The sequence below is a fragment of the Pterocles gutturalis genome, unplaced genomic scaffold, assembly GCF_000699245.1.
Source record: "Pterocles gutturalis isolate BGI_N339 unplaced genomic scaffold, ASM69924v1 scaffold18287, whole genome shotgun sequence".
Classification (NCBI taxonomy): Eukaryota; Metazoa; Chordata; class Aves; order Pterocliformes; family Pteroclidae; genus Pterocles; species Pterocles gutturalis.
Window position 1 is genome coordinate 41,260 of NW_010110586.1, and position 25,099 is coordinate 66,358.

The 25,099-nt window shown below is 37.0% G+C and overlaps 1 protein-coding gene across 1 annotated transcript in view; it reads right to left on the bottom strand.

Annotated features, from left to right (window-relative positions):
- Positions 1 to 24,492, bottom strand: part of TPP2 (tripeptidyl peptidase II) — a 41,873-nt gene extending 17,381 nt beyond the window's left edge. The window contains exons 1-18 of the mRNA XM_010073447.1: positions 24,292 to 24,492; positions 23,169 to 23,245; positions 22,543 to 22,670; positions 20,581 to 20,680; positions 18,350 to 18,498; positions 18,111 to 18,226; positions 16,740 to 16,908; positions 14,654 to 14,811; positions 14,015 to 14,091; positions 12,618 to 12,724; positions 11,676 to 11,830; positions 10,419 to 10,535; positions 8,837 to 8,937; positions 6,718 to 6,814; positions 6,298 to 6,435; positions 4,229 to 4,473; positions 3,948 to 4,026; positions 1,995 to 2,033 (exon numbers count right to left, since the gene is read on the bottom strand). Coding sequence (XP_010071749.1) covers positions 1,995 to 2,033; positions 3,948 to 4,026; positions 4,229 to 4,473; positions 6,298 to 6,435; positions 6,718 to 6,814; positions 8,837 to 8,937; positions 10,419 to 10,535; positions 11,676 to 11,830; positions 12,618 to 12,724; positions 14,015 to 14,091; positions 14,654 to 14,811; positions 16,740 to 16,908; positions 18,111 to 18,226; positions 18,350 to 18,498; positions 20,581 to 20,680; positions 22,543 to 22,670; positions 23,169 to 23,245; positions 24,292 to 24,492 — 2,253 coding nt within the window. The remainder of the gene's footprint in view (positions 1 to 1,994; positions 2,034 to 3,947; positions 4,027 to 4,228; positions 4,474 to 6,297; positions 6,436 to 6,717; positions 6,815 to 8,836; positions 8,938 to 10,418; positions 10,536 to 11,675; positions 11,831 to 12,617; positions 12,725 to 14,014; positions 14,092 to 14,653; positions 14,812 to 16,739; positions 16,909 to 18,110; positions 18,227 to 18,349; positions 18,499 to 20,580; positions 20,681 to 22,542; positions 22,671 to 23,168; positions 23,246 to 24,291) is intronic.
- Between the last annotated feature and the right edge of the window lie 607 nt (positions 24,493 to 25,099).

Sequence of the window (25,099 nt, forward strand, 5' to 3'; positions counted from 1 at the left end):
CCTCTAGACATCAGGAAATACTTCTGGGAGAGACTTGAACACTGGATGCAGGTTGCCCAGGGAGGCTGTGTCGTCTCCACCCTTGGAGACAGTCAAAAGCTGTCTGGGCATGGTCCTGGGAAATTAGCTCTAGGAGGCCTGGCTTGAGCAGGGGGATTAGACCAGATGACCTCCAGGGGTCCCTTCCAGCCTCAGCCATTGTGTAATTCTGTGAAAATAAAAGTATTTTCAAACAGCCAGAAATGCTCACCCTGGATTTCCGGTAGTGTCATGCACATAGGTGCATGCTAACAAGTTCCCTCCCTCACCAACTGAAGAAAAAAAAAAAAAAAAGCTTTCCACGGACTAATCACCAGTATCTGAGCAAAAAACACATATAAAATAAAAATTTGACTTGTAAATTAACACTCCTAATCCTACAAAAGGGCCTGGACTTGTCTGTGAAAAATCTGAAAATTCTACATGTACCTTTTTGACTGATTGGGTCATTTCTATGCTGGAAAACATCTTAACCATATGTACACTTACGACAGTGCAGGGTAAATATTCCAAAGGTGTAAACTAGGAAGCCTTCAGCTGCATTCTCAGAAAAATGTATTAATTAATGGATCAATGCCCTGAAACACACTGTTTTATTTATTTGCTGCTAGCACACCGATGCCTCTTATGATTAATAGGTGGAAGTATCAAGAACAGTTTTTATTTTAGCTTGGGTGGGTATACTACTCCAATCTCAGTTATCTGTTCTAAAAGCAAAAGAAAAATACAGAACATGTAACCTCTTGGATCTGTTTAATTGGTTTTGTTATGCAAGTTAAATTATGCTTAGAGTTTAACTCCCTTGTTAGAAATTCACTTAGTGAAGATTTTATACCCCATTCATCAGGGAGCCGCGCATTCCTATGGGGTTTTAAATCAGGTTTCTAACAGTGGTCTGAATAATTTTCAGAAACAAAGTTGTACCAGTGCACATTAAAGTCCTTCTTGTAAAGCCTAATCACATCCCCACACAGTTTTTACAGCAAGACCAGAGTAAATTAGCAGACACAGCTACCAGCTCACTGTGAACAAAATAACAGATTATGGCAATAAACTGCGTTATTCATGATCCTCATGCCTTATTTCTAACAAGAATCCTGACTAATTTGCGTGTCACTCCAGAATCCAAAAAGAATATAAATAGCCTTACAACTTAAGAACAAAACAAGAAAAAAAAAACAGTAGCCTTATAAAGGTAGCCTATTAAAATAGTTTTTTTGCTTTTTTTATAAAGACTGTTTCAGTCTCTTAACTGTTGGCAGAATATTGTATTACCTACCGTAAAAATATGAGAAAGCACAATATTGAACACTGCTACGTTAAAAGTCACTCACTCCCTACCCGAAATATCTTATACATGTTCCAAAATTCTTTCTGTAAATTCTACTACTTGCTACATCATTGTATAAACTCTAGCTGATGATGAGTTATATTCCATTTGAATAGAATCATGAACTGAGACACTTTTCAATCAAGTCCATCCCTCCTAAGAAAAAAATGCTTGCTACAGTATGTTTTTTACGACTATAATGAAGCCAGCTCTCAATTCAGTAGACTTGGTATACAGTTAGATATTCAATTCTACATCAAAGTTTTAGGTTGTATTCAATTCTCAGTTTGCAGACAGAATAGAATAGGCAGAAACACTTGCCACAGAAAACCTTGACCACAAACACTGAAGATTCTCGAGTATTTCATAAAAAGAAAAATTACAGACCACTAATCATCACTTGCATTTTTACAGCACTTAATCCAGAAGTACCCAGATGCTCATGTCCCTCTCAGTAGTGTTTTGTCATTCTACCAGTAGATGAACTTAAGATGGTGAAGTAAAAAACTCAGGACTAAGGAGGTAGGTGAGGAAGACAAATTAAAACCAATACTGGTAGACAAATTCTTTAAGCCATATGCAAAAAGACTTAAGTATATCTTTTTCAAAAACTAACATTCAGTACCTTTTTAAATTTTCCTTGTCGCTTTGCTGCAGACTGCCCCTGGGAGTTAGAATAACATTGTGTAAGAAAACATGTACACACCACATAGGATGGAGACACCTTCTCTGTACAATTATGGTTATATTTTCAACCTACAGATTTTTAAACTTCTCAAGAGTCAAATCAATGATTAAACATGCTCTTAAAGCATGCTCTTTCAGGTTTTTAAAATTAAGAAAACAATGCATTATTGTGTATACAGTCTGTTATTCCTGTAAGACAAGCAAGTGTTGTTAATCACTTAGCTTAAATTAATAAATTACAGAAATTCAGCCTCAAAAGTGTAGATTTTAGATTTTGATTGTTTAGTGGCATTGTTCTATTTCATAATAAATATACAGAAATTAGATACATTTTCCCTCACACTGCATCCACTTTCTGACCTAGAGAAAACTTTGCTGCACAGTCCTCCTTTTTGTCTCCTGGTACATACTGAGGTTTACTAAAGGCAGCAGAAAGTATCTGTCATTATTTGATACCATGCTTTTTCCAGTGAAATACGATCGTAACAGTAATGCCTCAGACTATGACATGAGACACACCTCAGCTAGAGTTTCTCTTCATGTAAGCTCTTAAGTATTCTTCATCACATGAAATTTGATAGGCAATCCCTAGCTACCTCCTACTTCCAATCACTGTATATAACCACTTAGTCTGATTTTAAAATAAGACAGACAAGAATTACAACCAAAAGTTCAAGAAAGTGCAGAATTCAAGTTAGGAAAACTAAACTACACTACTGTAATGGATTTACCATGTATTTCATAAAAGTATACTTGCAACCTTGCAGGAATCGCACAGAAATACAAAACTTAGTATTTCAGAGTTCTTAGTTACTGGGTTTTTCCTCACTGATACATAAAGCCTCCTGACAGACATTATCTAACCTGCAGTTATATGCAATCTGCCCCAAAAGTACTACCTACAACCAAATCAGACTGAATGAACTAAACTTTTCTGCTCAACAAGATCTAAAGGTATGTAATCACCTACTCACAGAAACTTATTTTCTATGAAAACATACTCTAGTTTTATACATATTGTTCAGCCACATCTAGTGATATATGGACACAGATGAACTACCGCTAAACACTAACAATCACCAGGATTGATTCAAATTTTTCTCAACTTTGCCACCTATTTAAAAATAGCTAAGGGAATGTTCTAAATACCTTAGCACCAGATACACAGAAGAGTGATCTGGTTACTATGATCAGTGTTGCACTACAGATTCATACAAGTTAGAAACTAGTTTTAACAGGATGCTGCATTATAAGCAAAAAAAAACCTTACAGCTTTTTTCTAGCATCACATACACAGATCTTACATCATTCTGTTGGAGCATACAGTCATATCAGTGGTTGGCAACATAAGTGTGCAGCATGTAAGAATATCTGCTTATGCATTTGTCTGCTTATGCATTTGAGTCAACAAAATTCCTACGACTTTGTAACAGTAACATGTAGGTGTTAAGAAAGCACATATTTTTGCTGAAAATTGTATGCATGCAAGGAAGAGCACAGCTGTTTCTTAGAGAACCAACAAGCAAACCCCACAATATATATGCACATATTTTTCATTTTAAAATTATACTAAGCTAGGCTTATCACTCTTAAAGGCTCCACAAACAAAAAAGCAGTTGCTTCTACAAATACAACGATTCAGAGCAAAAGCATTACAATTCAAAATTTAGAAAATTCAATTGATTTGAAATTATAAAATGAAAATAAAAATAGAACTACTTAGAAGTCGCTCTGACTTTATAATGAAACAACTGCTTCTAAAATGTGTTCTGTTACTAAGCCTAGTGTTGTTTAAAGTCCTGAAGTCATGAAATACAGCACTTCTTGGCATGCCATTTACTTGCTTCAACAGTTTCAGAGAAAGAAGCCGTCATCCATTTCAAATACTCACAGCTTTCTTTCCAAGTTCTGTTTTAGACAGTGTGAGAGCTCCTGCAAGATAACATCCTGGTCCTGCTCCTTTAGGTATTCTATTCAAAGAAAGAAAGTTCAGTGTTAAAACTAGGTTCGTTAATGTTCCATAGGGACTACAGTAAAGAGCCTAAACAGTGAAGAGCAACACAAGAGGAATTACTAAGGCTACACAGGTAGACACTATCACAGTATCATCCTAGTTAGGTGCAGAGGCAGCTGGTTAATATAGATGAGAAAAACAGGACTTCAGTGACTTACTTGTCATCAGGCAGAGATGTAACAAAGAATGGCTGACTGTGTTTTGGTGGTAGTGTCAAACTGTTGGATTTCTTCTTCCCTAAGAGAGCAAGGCTATGGTTTTCATAAATATCTAAGCTTAAGGTACTAGACAACCTGTGAGAAACAATAAATGGAAGGTCTTTGATGCGATCCAGCTCACTGTTCTGTTCATGACGAATTTGTAACCGAATAGTGTAATCTCCTTTTTCCAGTTTCACAGAATACTGAAAGAAAGAAGTTCTCATAAATGTCACGATTAAATATTTCACCATGCACAAAGAAACCCTGAAATAAGACTGTCATGTTGTTCTTGATCCATCAAGCTTTAGCCATTTAAAATACATTAGATTGCTTAGTTTTAGAATCTCCTGAAGTGTGCTTTCAAGACTTGATAGCAGCCAAAACACATTTTGCATTGACTGAAAAAAAATTAAGTTTTCAGACTACAAAATAAGCTGACATCATTTGTTCTTATTCTAACACTGCATTAACTACTCAAAAATCAGAATTCTTGATAAACTTTCAGGTCAAAACCTCTTCCAGGTTTGCTTTGATACGCTCTCAGTTTACTATGTAACTTTGGGTGCTCTGTGGTTTAGATCACAGGGTATCTTCTACTGTCTCAAACATTGTACTAGCTTTCACATCAAAGGACAGAGCATGCTTGTGAGATTTAAGGCTGAAACTTAAAGAGCCGACATACTCCTTGCCCTGAGCTTAAGTATTCAGTTAAGAATATTCAGAAAACATCATCTCCATTTATTAATAAAAACCCCAAACCACCCCCCCCTCCCCCACCAACACCCAAGAAAAAAAATTCCGCCCTCAGACTCTCAAGTTCTTAGTTTAGGAAACATTGTTTCATTTCTATCAACCTAAAAGTACATCATGTGGATGTCTTGAGCAGTAGCATGCTAAGTTTCCTTTTTGCTGCTGCTGCTGTAACACAGAAGGCAGCCCTAAGCAGAAAGGGACAATAACTCAGAACTACCCTGCTCTCAGAATCTCCCTCTTCTGGGTTAGGGAGTCACCCTTCCTGTTGGTATTTCTTCCTGGTTTAAGCAAGTCTGAATTGCTTCAGAATTGTTCTATGATGCACAGGATCAGAGATTGACAGTGCAGTGGTCCATCAGGTGTAAGTAACAGACTATTCTAGTGATTTTTAGATTTTATAGCACCTTAAAAATGCAGGTTAAGAAAAGTAAGTTTAAATAATGCAATTTCTGAAATTAATTTATAAGATTCAAAATACATGCTTTAAAGTGAATCTTCGGACACTTCCAGAATGATCAATCTATCAAAATAAACATTACATTGATGCTGTTCGACTGTGATTTTGGATTGGTAAAACGAAAAAGTATGGAAAATGTTTCTTATGCTTTTTTTTCTTCTTTTACTCTCCCTCCCTATACCGTATGATCCAGACACACAGTCTGCTCCAGCAGAAAGAGATTCCAAGAGAGGGTACAATATCTACAAGTCTTGTGCAAAAAAACTCCCTCTGAAAGACAGCAACAGGAAGTAAACCAAGCTACAGCATTTAAAAGGCTGTTTAAAGACATCAGCAGCACAGAAGACAGCTGTCATGGATATAGAAGCCTCTGATCTATCAACAGACAAGTCAGACTACAGAAAAAGTAATGGCTCCATTCCACCTTAGTAGAAAAGTTCAAGGTATCATAACTAAAAAAACCCAAACATAAAGACAACAAGAACTTGAATTAACTTCTTGAGAAGCACTAGTCAAAATCACAGGAAATCAGAAGTTAGCAGCTTTTTGCAGAAATAAAACACACCATAACTCTTTCTCTGTCCTTGGAAGAGGAAAAAAAAATCATAACATTCTATTTCATGGAAACAAACTTGTCACTACTTTTTTCATACACATATATCACCACTGAATCTGCCTTATTGTGAAGATGTATGAACATTATACCTATGCATCAGGAAATGTTAGGAGCTAACCAGCAGGCTTGGGAGGTGAAAATGAATGAAAATTTTCACACTGTGCAGAAAACAGAAGGTAAAATAATTATATTACTCTGTACCTGGTGTGGATAGGCATCTCCTGAACCCATTTGTCTTTTGTTCTGGTCAAAAATAATCCACAGTTGACTATCAAATTCAGATTCGTACAACAATTCACAAAGAAGTGGACAGCTTGGAGTTACTTCTCCACTCTTAGGCTATTAAAAGAAAAGTCAAAACATTTAATCCACTCTTGAATAAAACAAGTACAATTCTTACACACATATTCAAAGATGCTGGAACTAGAGCCCATTTCAAGCAACAGCAGCTTCTAAAGAGAATCAAATCAGAATTTTGACAGAAGACAGTACGAATCTAAATCTCTTTTCTGACAGAAAGCTAGTTAAAGTTAAAATCTAGTTAAAGTTAAAATCTAGTCTTAGAAAATATGCTGTATTTATTAGAGGGCTTTTAAAAAAACAACCATCCTTAACCCGTACCTGATGGAAGTTATAGGTCAAGATCATCTCATACAGTTGACGATTATTTGGTAAAATATCTCTGGAGCCCAAAGGTTTTATTTTTGCACTCACTGGTCTGCAGTTAGACAACAAAAAACAGAAGTTACTCTTAAGAAACATGTATCCTCTATAAAAATTTCTCTTGCTTAAGCAGAAGCATACTCTGAGGTACAACTGGATCTGGCACACGCAGTAACATATCTTAAAAATGTTATAACTATCCAGGCAGCATAAACTCCTCAGATAACATGAATGTCAGTTCAAAAACAAGGTTTAGTGATGTTACAGAAACTGTCAAAGAAAGAAGCTAACAGCACTTAGCAAGCACGTCTAAATACTTAAAATTAAAGGCCATTAAAAAATTTAAAAAAAGGAAAACTAATAGACTTCAGGATTAGGAAAGAAAAAATCAGGTTACTTGACATTTCTAGTATCTGTGCTGGAATCGGCACTTTTATTCACAGATTGAAAGACTAATGGCACAGTAACTAGAGGACAGAACAAATACCTGATAACTATTTGTTATAGAAGGTTATATGAGAGGAGAACCTGTGAGAGACCTCGCAAAAATCAGGAGTAGTAACACAGAAGAATGTTAACATAGTGTATGTTAACTCCGATACAGTTAGGACAAGCTGTTGTTCAGAGCAGCACAAACATTTTAGATGTTAAGCATCAAAGAATACAGGCTAAATAATAATGATACAGGAAAATAAGAGCTTTGGAAATAAAGAATAGCAGAATGAGAGTGGCCTGGCAACATTTAAGTTTACATTTCATTCATTCATTCTGACAACCTTTAATTCCATTACCAAATTTTTTTTTTCTGTAAGATTCTGTCAAGCTCTTTCATTGCCAAGAGCACAGACTAGTCACCCAGTAAAATATCTGTGCTGGGTCAGACCACAGATCCATTTAACCCAGGTTTCCTAGTCTGGCAGATACCAGATAGACTGCTGACAGAAGACTTAAGAACTGAGTAATACCACACATGATACATTTCCCTTATACTCACTCTGTTTCCAAGCATTTGAAACTCAAGAAACTGAATGAGAAGCCACTCGGTACTTTTTTCCCCTCTGCATTATGAATCATTACTTCATTCAAGAGACACTATTTATGCCTTAATTTAAATACATAAATATTTCTCATTAGTTTACTCAACTACAGTTCATTTACTGTCAGATGAGTGCCTCAAATATAGCAGCACCTCCATTTTACAAACTAAGAATGAGGCAAAGACTTATTAGGGGACTGTTTTATTTCCTTATTTAAGGCATATCAAATTGTGTATTTCTGAATCTAACATTAGGTGGCATGTTCATTAAACAATAAACTCCTAGTGACCCCAATTCCAGTTGCAAGTATCTAAAAGCCACAGATGGAGCCCACGGTCTTCACTGAGAGGCCCAAATAATGGAAAACTTTAGATTACTGAGCACTGTGAAATTGTCTGGCCCATGTCTTAGAAGTACTGCTTGAACTCTATAGCATTTCTTTCTCCTCCTGAAGTGACCAACTTCAGTAATTGCTGGACCAGTTAAGAATTTTCCAACAAAAAAAAATAATTCCCATTTCTTCCAAATCAGCATGTGCCAAACTGACAACAAGATAAACACAATTTTCCAAGCAAAATTCCACCAGACCCTACAAAAACACTTCCAATCAAGCAAGAGAGAGAAGACAGTCTTCCCAGGCCAAAATCAGGCAGGATCTGAAGCACCTGCGTAAAAAAAACCCCTAAACAACAAACAATAGCACTAAATAACTCTACACTTTGTTCCTTAAGATATTAAAGTGCCTTTTAGCTCCAAATGTCTCCTTTGAAAGTAATGGAATATTTTTGTAATTTTTTTAAAGAAATTAGCTTCAAGAAAAAAATTTGTATGGAAGAAGCCACCATAATTTTCAGATTTTGTTGAAGTTAAAAGGAATAAAAAAAGAGTAGTGTGAGAAATTTTATTAATTGATGCTTCCAAACCTTCTTAATATTTGACAAGAATATTGTCATCCTAAATTTCACTGTTAACTTGTTACCATTTTAACTACATACGAATAGTTTTCCCACTTTCCCAACATAGTTCCCCAGAAACTCTACCTTAGTGTTTGAACCCAGCTTTTCAGATTTATGCATGGAGCAATATCTTCATACTTCAACAGGGACTGAACATCAAACCGTACGATGCCTTCTGAAGCATGCTAAAGAAAGAGTATATAACAATTATGTTTCTGTGTACTTCCAACATCAGATGTGAACCATCTGATATGTCCCTCAAAGACACAACACAAGCTGTATTTACTATAAGAAGTAATACTGCATGAGCTTCAAAGCGTCACAAGCTCATCTCTGTTTTACAACAGCAGATATACTGGGACTTGCAAAACTTCAGCAATTGGAGCTAAAGTCTTATTTTTTTTTCCCCTTAATAATTTAAATACTTTGTACAGAACTGTACAAGTCACACTCTGGGCAGAGCTGGCTTTTATTTGTGCATTTGAGATTATTTCCTTTGAAAATGTAATTAAAATAAATACAAATATTATTTATATAGAATCTCAAAACAAGTATTTTATGGCACTTCTGCTTTGGATTATTATTACAGAATAGTTTAACTTTCTGAAAAAGAAACAATACTACATAGACAGGCTAGTGACGGGCAAAACCATTCAAAAACTTTTTTTCTAGCAGGATCCCAGGACAAAGCCACCAGTGTATCAGCACCATTAAACTTTATTTTATGAAAGCTACAGGCGCACAAGAAGGAAAGACAAAATGTTATTATCCCATTTTTAACTCTCCATTATTCAGTTGATGTAATCCTGCTAGTGTGGAGGGAGCTGCTGTGCACACCACCAGCTCTTTCTTTTCCTGCTCTACTGGTTCAACACCTGATACCTTAGCAAAATGCACCCCACTCTTTTTTTCTCCATTTATTCAGCTCTTAGAGCTTGAATACACCCAAATTCACCCATGGGACAGCTATAATTTGCTCTGGCCCTTAGCTGAAGAAAAGGCAGGAGCAAGGACAAATTAGTACGGTGCTGCTTCATGTAGGTATTGCCATCTCAGCTCTCAAAGAGAGCTCTCTCCTGAGGGAGGTAAAGTCAAGTCAAGCTAAGCCAGGTTGCACAGGACAGCAAAGAACACAGGAGCAAACCAAAGTACTGTAAATATTACTATACTCATGTTTTTAGCAACTTTTTCAATCCTTTAGTATCACAGAGCCTTAGGAATCACAACGCTGCTCATCCACTGTGCCTTTAACTGGCCTAAACGACCAATCGCAAGCGAATCGGCACATCTCAATAAAACACTGAACAATATAAATTTTAATGACATTTTATTCTGAAAATGGTATTCAGAGTATTGGTTTTTAGCAATGGTAGTCTATTTTCTATTGGTCTTGGGTTCGGTGATTTTTGGGGTTTTGTTTGTTTGTTTTTTCCTTTCTATTTTTTTTTCCTCTACCAATTTATAGCGAAAAGGCATAATAACCCGCACAGTATAAATGATGGTAATGGACATTTTATGGGACTGAACTCCTATTTACCTATTTTTAAGAGCAAACATGAACATCTCAGTCTTTCTAAATCCAGGTAAGAATGAAGAAAAGCCTTTTTTATTCTGAGATACCATAGGACTTCAGAATAATTAAAAATAAACACTCTGAAAAACTTACCATGTTTAGCTGAGGAGTGGCACAAAGTATACCATGGAAAGAAATCGTGTAATTCACGCTAACATCACTAAGGCTTGCCCACCAACGAGCAACACAAAATTCAACGGTTTTTCCAGCCTGGGTAATAAAAGCACAAAGTTAGACTCAAGCTCCCATCTCCCCCTTCTGGTCACCCCAGCTTCCCTCATCCCAAGCCCCCCAAAATTGGCGTATAGCTCAAAAAAGATCCTGTTATGTCCAGTTTACTCCAACTGTATAGGTTTGTACAGTACCAATTAAGACATTATACTTGGCCTAGAAAACAAAAGACAGCTCCAATAAAATAGGACGACTGATGACCACATCAAAACAAAGAGTGCCAGGAGTACACCTGTCAGAGAGAGATACAGCTTTTAAATGTTACTACTTCCTTTCCTATCCTTCAAACTAGGCAGCCAGGTTAGTTCCTAGATAAGTTTAATATGTGCGCCCTAGAAAATGTGTATCAGAAAGAGAGATCCCACTCTCTGCCCGAAAAAGATGACATGAAGCTTGGGAGGTTTGGGGGTTTTGTTGTTGTTGTTGTTTGGTTTTGTTTTGGTTTTTTAAACTAACATTATAATATGCACAATGTGTCAGGGTGACAAACTTAGCTTAGGGTCCCCAACCTCACATTTTCACAGAGGGTAAGGGAATGAATAGCACAGAAATCATAACCAGTCTTAGGCTTTAGAGCTATACAACTAAAATTAAGCAAGGCAGGGACAAACTTGAGGAGTGGACTCTATCATCCACACCCTGAACTGTTAGCTCACTCCCAGGTTCTGTTTTGGACTCTTGAGCTAGCATCATTCAAGCTAAGTCTGCTGTATCTAAGCAGTATGAATGTAAGCCAGTCAGCTATCACCTGGCTTCAACATCAAGGAGATGCCCCAGATTACCACATTAAGCACTAAAGGCAAAATATGCTGAACTACATCCATCCTACAAGTCATAGCCCCTACTTCAAAGGGAAGCAAACTGGTTTGTATAAACAAGTACCAAAAAATTGAAGAGATTAACATGTATTATAAGGGTGTCATCAGATAATTAAGAAACACTAGCAAGCTGTTACAGATCTTTTCAAAACTGAAAACCAGATACATTCACTACTGTAATGAACGTATGACTTTTGGGGTTTGGTGTTTTTCAGAAAAAAAAATCCAGAATGAGTTATGTTATACTGCACTGAAATATTACTTTTTCTGTCTTCCCCCATGCCACCCTAAGGCAACTTACTAAGACAGGAAATGCCTCAGTCACTGATCCTTTTTCTGGTATGGATAAAAATTTGTAGAACTCATGACTTCTGTATGCTTTTTGTTTCACTAGTTGAACAGCATGAAGCACAAACTTTGCAGTCACATCAGCTGAACATGAACATACTGTCACTTCTAGATTAAAGAAGAAAATTAAGTTTAGTTTCAAGAGACAAGAATTTTAGAAGGATAGATGAGATTCACCAGAAAAACACTAGTTTCACAAGTAATTTGTAATTTAAGAAGTTATGCAATACCCCAAGTAGCTCCAACATGTGAATAATATTTATATATCAGTTATTTACAAAGACCCTTTCAGATTAAGGAAAACTATCTAAATTCAGAGATCAGCTAAGAGAAACATGACTCAATCAAATGGTGAAAATTAATCAGACAGTACAGATGTATAATATGTACAGGACAGAAAGCTGCTGAATTCCAAATTAAGAATCTTATCACCAACTTCAGTCTAAATGAAAGATTCTTGAAAGGATTATTATTCAGCAATCTCACACATGGAGAGGAGAAAAAAAAAAAAAAACAAACCTTTTTTTCCTCCTTGCGGAATTATGAGCTACTTGCCCATTATGAAAATAGCATTTTCTTCAGTGAAGATATGTTTCAGCACTACATCCATACACCTTAAAACCTAGGCAAACCTCAGACATGGTAGGTTGCCAGTTACGGCCAATCACTTCAGATTGTATTTGCTGGTTTCTAGAAGACTAAGAATCAGGATTCTACTATACCAGAAACCATGAAATAACTCAAAATCACTTCTCTAAGAGCTTAAAAATCAAATAAATATTTTACATATTCATGGGTCAAATCCTTCAGTTCTTATTCAGGCAGAACTCAAAATGATTTGTCAAGTGTGACAGATGCAATTTTTCAATTTAATGAATATGGTCATTTTCCTTACCAGCCCAGGTAGCTCCCTGTGGAACATCAATGAAGTGCCTTCGGATTTGACCAGGTTTAAAATGAACATCTGCATACGTCAGGTCATAGCTTGATGATTCATCTACTCTGCATTTCAAAAAGAAAACACAAACAGTAATCAAACAAGCTGTGAAGCCTTTTCTTTTTTTTTTAAAGTATTTTTAAATGCAAAAATACTCTCAAAAAAAAGTGTCCAATGAGGATATTTAGTCCCTAGCACCAATGATTTTAATCCATACTAGTAGAGAATCTGACAGCATAATGTATCTGAAAGATTTAAAACATCAGCTCCACCACATTATATAGACAATGTCATTGTGGTGGGATCAAAGAGCGAACTCCGGCAGGTGGTGAAGAAGAATCACTTTATTGCTCTTTTACAACTACTTTTATAGTCTTTTAGTACCGTGAACACGTCATCTACGGAACTTTTTATTGGCTATTAACTAAAAACAACACACTACTTTCTAGCAGATTCGTTCCCTTTTTTACATTCCAATTGGTTCTCTTTCCGGCTGTGTCAGGTCCTCCATCACCTCCTTTTCCATTTTGCTTAAAGGCAAGGCCTTCTTCTTCCGGTCTCTTAAGGGAAAAAGCTTTATGTCCCAGAAGTCAAATCCTAATTCAGCATCTTCTCGTTCCCCTACACCTCCCCACCTCTCTGAAGTTACTGCACTTAAACACAAGTGTCAAAGAATCCTAGTTTTCAGTGGATTCGTTTTTGCTGGCTGAGTGACTTTCCACTAAAGTGAGCTAAGGTATGTAAGAAGCAATATTTCTATGAATGAATTAGAGAAAAGTTACTTTTTTTTTCCCTTTCAGAGTAGGGAGAGGGAAAAAACCACTGAATAGGTATAATAAAATACTCTCCTTCCTTATCAATATCACTGAAGTCATACGTCTGAACCAATGATGGGCACACTACTAAAACTCTAAATTAGCTGTATTAAAGTAATGATGGAAGCGTATCCCAACATTCACCTGCCAAATAATGGCCCCCTGCCTTTATATACTCTAGTGCACCAGTTAGAAATGAAGAAAAACTCCAGTTGACCTACACCTACACCTACAATATTGATTGATACTTTGGTCAACAAGCCAGAAGTCATCTGTATTCTGATGCACCAGGAAGATGCTGCCACTGTGGCTAAGCCCACCAGAACACACTGCCTTCTCACTGCCAGGACCAAAACTACAAAAAAGCCACATCTGTATAAGCTTGCTGCAAGAATCTTGTCGGGTTTCTGCTCCCTTATCAAGTTTGCAGTAAGTTCAAGAACTCCCAGAGAAAAAAGGTGGTGAAATAAATGACAAGTAAAGTAGCTACAGAAAACTAACATAACTTAAGAAGTGCAAATGAAGCCTGGGTTTACTGACCTTGTTGGTATAACAACAGTTATTGGAACTCTGAACAGAGGGCCTGCATTAGGCATTGCTATGTCGTATCCACACACCTAACAAAATAAAATACAGCCACTTAAAATCTTTAGTAAACAAGAAATTATAGAAGACAACATTAAACTATTTGCAGAGTATTTTGAATCTCCTCAAGGTAAAGCAAAATCTTCAGTCCATATAAGACTTGGCAACACCACAAAAGCTAGGCCAGTCCTTAAGCCACCACAGAAAGAGAGAAATATTTAAGATCTCAAAACCACAAATCTCTGTCCTCAATAATAATACAGGACTAAGTCAGACAGACCAAGGTGAAAATATATCCAGAGGAAAAAGCATGAATGAATGGTTACTTATTTGGTTTCTATTTTCTATACGCTTTTATTTTTTAAACAAAGATACTCAAAGTCCCCTTGGCATGTGCTATACAACATTGTACAGTATAACTATTGCTGAACCATGTATTCAGCTTGCATAGTGAAATGGAGTGTGGCAGTATTTCGTGGTCTGTACAGCACACAGCTTTTATTTCCTTAAAAATTACTTCTATAACAAGTTGAGAGAGACCACACGGAAAGGAAAGGGTAGACAATCTTGCTTAGAACACCAATAATTCAATACCTCTGTATAATGTAGTCCTTCTCTCAGGCCACGTGGATCCACTCGAATATTTATGTGTCGACACTGGTTCATAAGCTCTAAATGACTAGGACACTGGACCCACGATGCATTTGAAGTTAAAGCTAAATGAAGCTGGAGAGATATTCTTTCAGTGTTTTCTGTTAAGAAACAAATTTTAAAAACCAGTTCAATAACATAAATATGTGCTCATATTCTACTATAACACCATACTTGCCATTAAGATGTACGCATCAATAAAATGTAATAGGAACCAATTAGTTAAGGCCCCTGGATCGCAGATTATCCACCAAGGACAGTGTTCTATATTATTTCTTCTAGCTTGAGAAAAATAGAATAGCAGCAGTGTATGGTAAACTAAAGCTTCTACCCAGCTTTCAAATTTTCCCCCTTGAAACAGTCAAACCTGACAAAGTTAAAGGTAGGCTAGTAAGCAACAGTTACCCACAACAGAGTCTGGAAGCAGGTATAAACTTTATTGTATAGATACACAGTCTTGCCTAATGCAGAGAAATATAATAAAAAGCAATTACATTGATTGAGGGTTATGCAAATTACATTACAGAGCAACCTAAGCAAGAGGTAAAGCCTACTGAAAAATTACTATGATAATCTAGTCCAACCTTGCAAACAGCCAATTTAGCCAATTTTGCTAAGTAGCTTCCATGACAAAAAAGCTATGGGTTAAAGCACAGCTCGCAGAAAAACACCCAACCCTAGCTGAATTTTTTTTAGTGATTAAAAATCAGCTTTCTCCTGCTCTAAATATTATTGGCACTTTGAAAAAAAATAATTCCACATTTTCTAGTCCTAATTAACCTTAGCTTAATTTTCAGACATTTCATTACATCTTTGTTAAGCAGAGAAAAGAGCACTCTATTATCAGATGTAATTCCCTTGTAGGTACATGAGAAACAATAAAATCTCAAAGAGAACTTCACACAGACTGAGCAGATCAGCCTCCCTTAATCTCTTACTAAAGTTTCTCAAACTCAGTCTTGTTGAAGACACCAGACACAGCACAGAAATAACTATTAGACAGGTAGTAGGGACACACCAGGCTACAAGCCAGTCATCCATTACAAATGTCTAACTACGTTTTCAGATCGCTTGCTTCCTGAAGAGTCTATCATTTGATTATTTTGTTTCTCAGTGTCATATGGCAAATTTAAAAAGCACCAATTGCAATGTAACCTGTCAAACAACTAAGTTATTCTGAGTCAGTAACCTGTCTTGATTCATACCCTTTCTTCCCCTAAATAAACTCACTCATTTGTCACATGCCAACCCTCTTGGGAATCACTAATTTTAGGAAAGGGATTAATCTCAGTAACAAGCTCTCACATGGATAATTTTTTTTAATACAATGCAATTCAGTCTCTCAATGAGTTCCAATTTGTATTTAATAAAGCAGGGCAAAACAGCTCACTGAGAAAAGATGTCAAACCTTGTTTTGATTTGCACAAGTAACTTATACACTGTTAATAAGTAATTAAAATCTCCATCAACTCCTGTATTGCCTTTAGATATATTTATGTTTATCCATTATTACCTACTTGAATGCAAGTCTAGTCTGTTAAACTAAGATTTTTCTCTAGGTTGTGGAAACTAAGATAAAATCCAAATCTAGAATTTATAGCCTTTAAATAACTGAGAAACTAATTTCTGGGTACCTTCTTTCACATTTAAAACAGTAATCATTCTTTCTCAAGAGTTATCTACAACAAAAACCCTGAAGACCTACAGTTTCATGAAACATTGGGGATACTTGATTATTTTTTCTGTATTTTTCCCTAGTCCCACAACTTCCCTTTAAAATTCTTCAGAACAAAGACAGACTCCTTTTTTCCATGAGAGGAAGCAATAGACTCCCCCAAAACATGGAACTGCTGAAGTTATAACTCTGAGGTTAGATGGGAAAAGTTGTTCAGCTACATGCCTTCATTTACCATTCAGAATTGCACTTGCTCCTTTTACGGTACAGATTCCTATCACTCCTTATTATCACAGCTTTTTTGTTTAAAGTTTACACTTTATTCCCGCCCACGCCCCCCAAGCTCTTTCTTACCTGTATTCTCAGGAAAGACAGGTTCTATGCCAACCCCATGATCAGAAGGTGCAGCTATCCGGGCAGGATCTCTGAGGTAGATTCCACGGTTGCTGCCAACAGTAACTGTAAAGCCTATGTTACTTGTGAATGACGAATTCTGAATGAGGTAGTCATAGGCTTTATCAACCTGTTAGAAAGAACATGTTCTTAAATTAAAAATTTCAACTTAAGAGTAATTTATGCATATTATCTTCTGAAGTGTTCAGCAAGCACAGCAAACAGTGAAGTAAACCATTGATTGCACTTTACATGATACATAGTATAGAAAAGTTCACCTTTTTGTTTAAAAAAACACCCTTCTATCTTGCTTTCTATTCTCCTGACGTCAAAAACTGTACACTCTCTTTACTTCACAGTGAGATGCCTTCACCAGTGGAGATTAGGGCACTCTCCTTTGAGACAAGCAGACACACAAAAGCCTCTGTCTCCAAGATCAGAGTTTTAGCAACCTGTTTTAATACCTGCTTCAATCACAGACTTCTAAATCATGAGATGTGACTGGTGCATTTCATTTTTCTGTGCCAATTTTTTTTATTTGATATGGCTATCACCATTGTTGCCTTCTCTATCAAACTCTGTGTTAGAGACATGCTTAGCAGACTTTACCTACTAGGTTCCAGCATCTCCAGAATGTGAGTTTAGGGCTAAGCATTTAATATCTAGCACCTTTAAGCATGAGAGCAAAACCTCAGCACCTCTATTTGTCTAGGATGGGAGTGACTGCAGACAAAAAACAGCAGCAGCTCTTCAAGAACCTAAGCTTATTCATAAGGAGTCATTCACTATGCTTTCATCATACAAAGGATCACATCCCAGATTTCCAAGCTACTTAGAAGTCCACAGGATATAATGAACACTCAGACTTTTCAGTGCAGGCCCTGAGCAAAGTCATTGCAGAACTGCAGCTGTACTGCTTGGTGAACCAGCATGGGTATTTCTGTATTTTCACTGCCCAGAACATACAGTTCCAGCTTTTGTCTGCACAGAACAAGGTCAGCTCTCTCTGACAACAGCATAAAAACATTTTTGGACATTAAGATAGAATTTAGGCATCCAAATCCACATGCGGGTGATAAAAATCCACATCCCACTGTTATGTCCACATATCTTTTCAAGCAGTCTAAGAATATCTCTAGTTTATTCCACGGTAACTGCATGCTAAAGCTGAAACAATCATCTCATTCTTCCGTCCCTCCCACTACATTCCACTCTTCTCCCTCAATCGGATCTGAGAATCAAGAATCATGTAAAAACCTGCTCTTTTTTGGGGGGTTAGTTTTCCCCTGGCAGTTATTTATATTATGTTGGGTTTTTTTTGCTAGCAAGTACCTGAATAATACCATGTCCTTGTGCAAATACTTCTATGTTTTCCGCTTTCACTGCAGTATTTTCTAAAGCTCTTCTGACAGAATGAACAGTGTAATGAATATCATTAGCTTTAAGTCCTGAAATTAAAAATAAGGGTATTATTGGATACAACAAAAAATTCGTAAGTAACAGAACTTTAAGAGGAAAAAGTGTCTAATCTCTTTGATGATGCATCTATATTTAACATTGTAGAACATTACCTGACAATACTAATGCAATGCCTCCGCATGCATTGGGAGAAGACATGGACGTGCCATTCATGAGTTGTGTTCCCCGCAGAGTCCAGTTTGGAACAGAAGCAATAGCACCTCCTGGGGCACTGATACTTACTCCAAGGGCTCCATCAGTGCTAGTGTTAAAAACAGAATGATTGAAAACCACACATTTCTTTCTGCACAATTTATCTTGAAGTTATCCATGCACTTAAAAAGATAATTTCAGCTTTAGGGAACATTCCCAAGCATATTACTTCACTAAGTCCATTAACCCATTACACTCAAGAAAATGTCACAATAATCATCAGCTATGCCTGCTTTACAATGAAAGCTTTCTAAACTTTCACTCCTTCAATACTCTATACCAGGCTTCAGTTTAGTCATCAGAATATCTTCTGGGATTTGAATTAGAAAATGCACAAAATCAAACTTATTAAACACTTCAACATATAAATTAGTATTCTACATAGCCTGTTTAACAGTTACTAATTTTAAAGAAAAATAGTAAAAGGGAGAAGAAGACTAGAAAATATCCAAAACCCAGATCTCTAATTTTGCATGTTGTCACTTCACTACCAGGTCAAATTCTGAATTACAGGTTAGAACCTGAGACAAGGAAATGCAAGGGGACAAGACAGAAAAAAGGAATGCGAAGAGGCAGATCAGGATCAGCAGGGCCTAAGCCACCTTTCTTTCTTGTCCAAGAATATTCAAGAATGGAGGGGGTACCTATGGCACAGTTAAAGCAGCATCTACTTTTCAGCCGTATGAGCCAGATATACTACATCTTCCTTGCTCTGGATAGACAAAAATCGCACCACCTACATAAGGACAAAACTGTGTCTAATCTATTAAGTTCTGTGGAGAGGCAGGGTATTTTAAGGTATTTATATCCCATGCTAACCACTTCATATGTCTAAAATCTGTCTCAAATCAGAGTACTCTCAGTACGATACCGTAATATAACATCTGGACAGATTTTATGACAGCCCTATACAAAAAACAGGTTCTATATTGTGACATTTCTAGCCAAACAGTGTATCTGCCTGAAACCCTCTAGTGCTTCATCAGTCAGACTGATCCCCTACCCCAAGTCTGCTCGAGCAAAGCTTTAGAAACTCTCCAGTCACCTACACAAGGGGACTCCTTCTTTGGCCAGATTTGGGCCTTTCAGCAGACATACGCTCATCCTGACTATTTTACAATGTAAAGTGACAAAGCATACAAAATGTAGTTTTTGTATCTATGTATGTGTGTGCATGTATATCGATATTAATTACAACTCTTTCTTCCTTTGTCAGTTGAAGGCAGAGACCACGCTTCTCTTTTCCCTAAACAATTCTACATAATAAGGTTCTTGGAACAACATCCTTGCCTGTAAACGTACAAACACCATGACAGTTAACTTTGAAGACCAATGCTAATAGGCAAGCATTTGCTATGCAACCAGCAAATAAACCAAGGACCAACCTTTTTCACTCAATAATACTGTAGGCTCAACTACAAAAGACAGTATACAGTAACACCATGACTCACAAGAACAATTCCAAAGTCTAACCACAAGCAAGAACTTAGGAAGAGATGCTATTCTTTCCTTCTTTTGGCTACCACATAAAATGCTTCTGAGACATGAAATAAAAATTGAAGCTTTCATTTACCCTAAATCTCCTTCTATAGATCTTTAAGTTTCTATAAGGTGAGGTGGAAAAGCATTTTTTTCTGCCTACTCGCACCTCTACCGGACTCGATCAAAACCCTTGAGTAAGTTGTGCCATTATGGCAATGTCACCAAAGCCAGAATTAACACCATTGCAGTAACAGTATTTCTTGTAATCTTCAACACTAACAGAACAGTTAGCTTCACCACACCAACCTAATGAAGTAAATGTTATGGAAAAAGATCCTCTGAAAAAATAAATTTCAGAAAAAGAACAAATTTCCAAACAAAGTTTCAGCAACTTATATCATCTCTGAATAGGTTTGCACTCATCCAATACACTTTCCTGAAATGTACAGGTTGTGCTGAGGCAGTTCAGTGGTCTTTCCCAGGAGTTCCGGAGCCCAACAGACAAAGGTTTTCCAAGAACAGCAGGCTACCTATGCTCTTCCCATGGGAAAGAAATACTTTTATTCTGGTATTAATGAACAATTTTTAGATTTTGAATTACATAATCTGGACCCTAAAGCAATGAATTTTTTCTTTTAGTGTAACCTACCTAGGCCCCCTGGATGACCAAGTATATTGATTTGCTGGCAGTTTTTCTCTTAAAGAGTATTCAGCAACCATCATGTCAGGTGATACATAGGCACCAACACCTGTAAAAAAAACACTCAAGCAATGAACTTTTACTAAAAGCAAAAATAAAATATTTGTGTTTTAAATTCACTAAGAATTTTTCTTTACATTTAAAAATGGAAGCACACATCTTCCATCTCATTAAATCCAGATATTTTCACAAAGCAAGTGTGAAGCTGCATGCTATGCAGTAACAATGCTAATCGTCATATATTGAAATATTATGTAAAGCTCAAAGCTTAATTTTTATTCAACTGGAATAGAATGTGTTCACCTTCTACATTTCTTTCAAAACAGATCACTTTTACATGTCTCCACTCTCTCCTGCACCTCTGGTTGTGTTTACACTGTTACAAACTACACCAACCATACCTCAAACCAATCTGTGTGAATTGGTGCATGTTCACATGGCTCACAGCTGTACCACCTGGAACAGATGGCCACTTCCACACAGCTCAAACACAGCATTGAGACAGTCATTATTTTTCTGTATATCAAAGTGCCCAGAGCATGTAAACGACTATGTCAAAGCCTGCTAAAGCTGTACTTTAGAACATGATGTCAAGGATGTATGTTGCATCCATGTTGTGTACCTATTCTGAAGTTTACACTCCGTTTTCTTTATGGCACAAGCACTGTCAGCATGATAGAAAACTACCATTCCAAGCTGACAAATAAGTGGGGCAAGGTCCACGTCCATACTGTCTGTGTGAGCTAAGACAATTTGGCAACTGTATGTTGCTTTACCCTCAAAAAACAACATAAAAACCCTATCTGGTTCACTCCAGATGGACGACAAGGAGCAAGCTACTTTTCATACAGAGTGAATGACCACCCAGTCTCCAGAGTGATACAACAAATATGCTGAATTGACAGAGTAGATGCATTATAAGAGCAAAGCCAATGCAGATGTGAAAAGACCTTAATAGTTCCAGTTCCAGCCCAAGTCCCAGTGGTGGAGTAATTGCAGATTACCTTTTAGAAAGTTATCAACATTAATTCTACTAGCTGTCCTGAAATAGTGTCTCTCAAACTCAAGTCTAAGTGCTAGTCTCCCTGCATGACAATTCTGAGATTCAACAAGCGTCTTGTTTAGTACAGCAATGGGGCATCGAAGTATTTATATAAAAATTAAGACTAGGGAAGTCAGCAAAATATCTAGTATTTAGGCGTAAGTCTTATATCTCAATCTTTCACTGAAATATCAAAACCATACACTAGCCTACCAGAAAAGCCAATTCTTATGCCAGTAACAGACTTTCACAGAAGTGGCACTACAGCTGAAAGAATCCTTCCCCTAGAAGGACTTGTCTAGGGCACATCATGGGATTATTTTATATCCAAAATAAAAAGCTCTGTTTCACTACAAATAGAAATCAGAGTATCTGATGAAGACAGATAATCTCAAACTATGGTTCTGACAATTCAGAATGCATTACAAGACTTTCTAGAAGATTAATTAGAATCCAACTTGCTTAGATGTTTTACAAGTTACATTGTCAGCAGCAACTGACAACTGTCTGAGTGGTGTGCTCAGATGGTTACAGTTCAAAAAATAATTTTGGAATCTTCAAAGAGTCAGACCATAAAGATTTATTTTGCAAATTTTAGAAAAGGCACATAAAATCAAGACCATCCACCTCCTACCTCTGTTTTCTACATAAGTAAGGTCTTGAATTGTAAGAAGATAACAATCTAAATTTTTATACCTAAGCATACAGCAAGTGCCTCCCTCAGAATTAATCTTCTAGCCGAGTAGTCTTTGATATTTTTTAGTAGTTCAACAATCAACTGGTGATCACAAACACGTAACACAAGTACGAAGTTTGAAAAGACAGAAGCTGAATACTGTCAAAATTTTTTTTCAAAACAAAATATTTACCTATTACACTAGATGTAGTTCCGCCTGGACATCCTACTGTAGAAAGGCAGGGGCCATTATTTCCTGCACTTGAAACATAGATTACATTGTGTTTCCATACTGCTTCATTAATTACTTCACAAATTCTCCTGATGTAAGAGAAAAAAAGTCATTTAATCAACACTATTGCATTCTTCCCACAGGGTAAAGCTCCCATTTTTAGCAGAATCTCTGTGACCAGTCCCAGGACAAGGAATGCTATGCAGCCTGCTTCCCACACCTAGCAGAGGCGGCTCCAGTACAGAAGCTGACCACAAAAAAATATCTTCTGGTTTTAGAAAGGAATAACAGTTAGGCACCAATATTAGCTCTTCAGAAAAAAACCCACAGATTCTGTGGCATTCCAACTAAAAAAAAAAAATTAGTATTCTAAATTATTCTTTGTATTATAAATCAACAGCACTTCTAATAGGTTTACTTAACTTTCAAAGAGAGTTAAAAACATAAACTGCAACAGTTTAATGTATATGAATCATTTGGGCCTGGCCAATTCATTCTTACTGACAGTTCATTTACACAAAGGTTGACAAATCTAACTCCACTTCTGTGATATTAAAATACTTTATATTAACCACAGTAGTACTCACCCAGAATTTGGCCAATGTGTTGCCTCTCCATAGCTATAGTTGACAAGATCACATTTGTATTTTATTGCTTCTATCATCTGATAAAGTAAAAATAAAACCCAAAATATATGCTAGTCACAGAATAAGTCACTTAAGGAATGGCAAAAAACATCTGCCTAAACTGATCTGCTACAGATCTAAGAAAAAGGGATAAATATGACTCTACAAAAGAAAATGATTTAATGTACTGCAATCGGTTATTTACATGGTATTTTCCCAGTGAACAATCAAGTAAAAAACCCCACCTCCCTGAACAGTTTTATTTTTGCCATGTTCCAAGCTGTAAATTAAGACGTTACACTAAGAGAAAACTGCAGACATCATTAGTATTGTCTCAAACGTCTGTCCTCAACAATATGTAATTCTCCTTTCTTGTGCAGTTTGGTTAAAGTTCAAAAAGTCACAAACACATTACTACACATTCACGTTGCTGTAGCAAGATATGATATGGACCATAAATATAAATTTCTATTTTCAGTTCCTTTTCTCGTACAAATTTTTTCTGCATTAATTCACTAAATGGAGCAGGCCTTGGGCCTTTCATCATTAAAGAGGAATGATATTTTTCCTCACTGTAAAGAAACAGAGTCAACATAAATTCAGCCACAGGGTAGATACTGGTCTCTACATTTATTTAAGTAGGCTGTGGTTATCTAAGTAATGACAAAAAAAATCCACTCACAACACAGAATAAGGAACTTTAAATAAGCATACAAGTAACTTAGCTCACGTGTCAAGCTAGCCAGACACCCTGCAATTCTATCAGTTTGAAAAACCCTGTAAATGCTCTATGCAACAAACATCTTGTTTTATATTAAAACATTAGTCTTAAGATATGTTTTAACATATATTCTGGCTGGTTTTGTGGGGCTTTTTGTTAGGTTATTTTTCTTTCATTTGTTTTGGATTTTTTTTGGGGGGGGGTGGGGGTGGTGTTTGGTTTGTTGGGTTTTTTTTTTCAGTTGGAAATATTCTAGAACCATAAAAACATGGCCTATAAGCAAGTAGAGCAGAAAGTGTTCCACAATATTCTACAATTAAGTCACACTGCTGAGATTAATTGTTTACTTAGTGAAATACCCACAGCTCTTATTAGACCAGTGCCCGTTTCCATTGTACTTAGTCTTGTATCGCCAATCTTGATTGCAAGAATCTGAGCTCCAGGAGCCACACCATTTCGTTCTGGTTCTTCTGGAAAATATCCAGCTGCAATACTAGCCACATGTGTTCCATGTGCTCCTGAAGAAATGAAAAGTTGCATCAAACTATGTTTGGTGAACTTCATTTACACCAACTAAATACACTACAACTCAATTAATTTTTCACTTATAGAACTATTAGCATATAAATCCAGTTGGCAGCTGGTCACAAGTGGTGTTCCCCAGGGGTCGGTACTGGGACCAGTACTGTTTAATACCTTTACCAATGATCTGGGTGAGGGGATTGAGTGTACTCTCAGTATGTTTACAGATAACACCAAGTTGGGTGGAAGCAATGATGTGCTTGAAGGTAGAAAGGCTCTGCAGAGGCTGAATGGATGGGCCAAGCCCAACTGTATGAGATTCAAGGCCAAGGGCCAGGTCCTGCTCTTGGGTCACAACAACCTGCAATGCTACAGGCTCGGAAGAGAGTGGTGGAAAGCTGCCTGGCAGAAAAGGACCTGGGGGTGGTGGTTGATAGCTGGCTGAACACGAGCCAGCAGTGTGCCCGGGTGGCCAAAAAGGCCAACGGCATCCTGGCCTGTATCTGAAGTAGTGTGGCCAGCAGGACTAGGGCAGGGATTGTGCCCCTATCCTTGTTTCAGTTAGGTGCCCTCACCCCAAGAAAGACATTGAGGTGCTGGAGCACATGCACAGAATGGCACTGGAGGCCTGTATCTAGTGGAGTCCCCC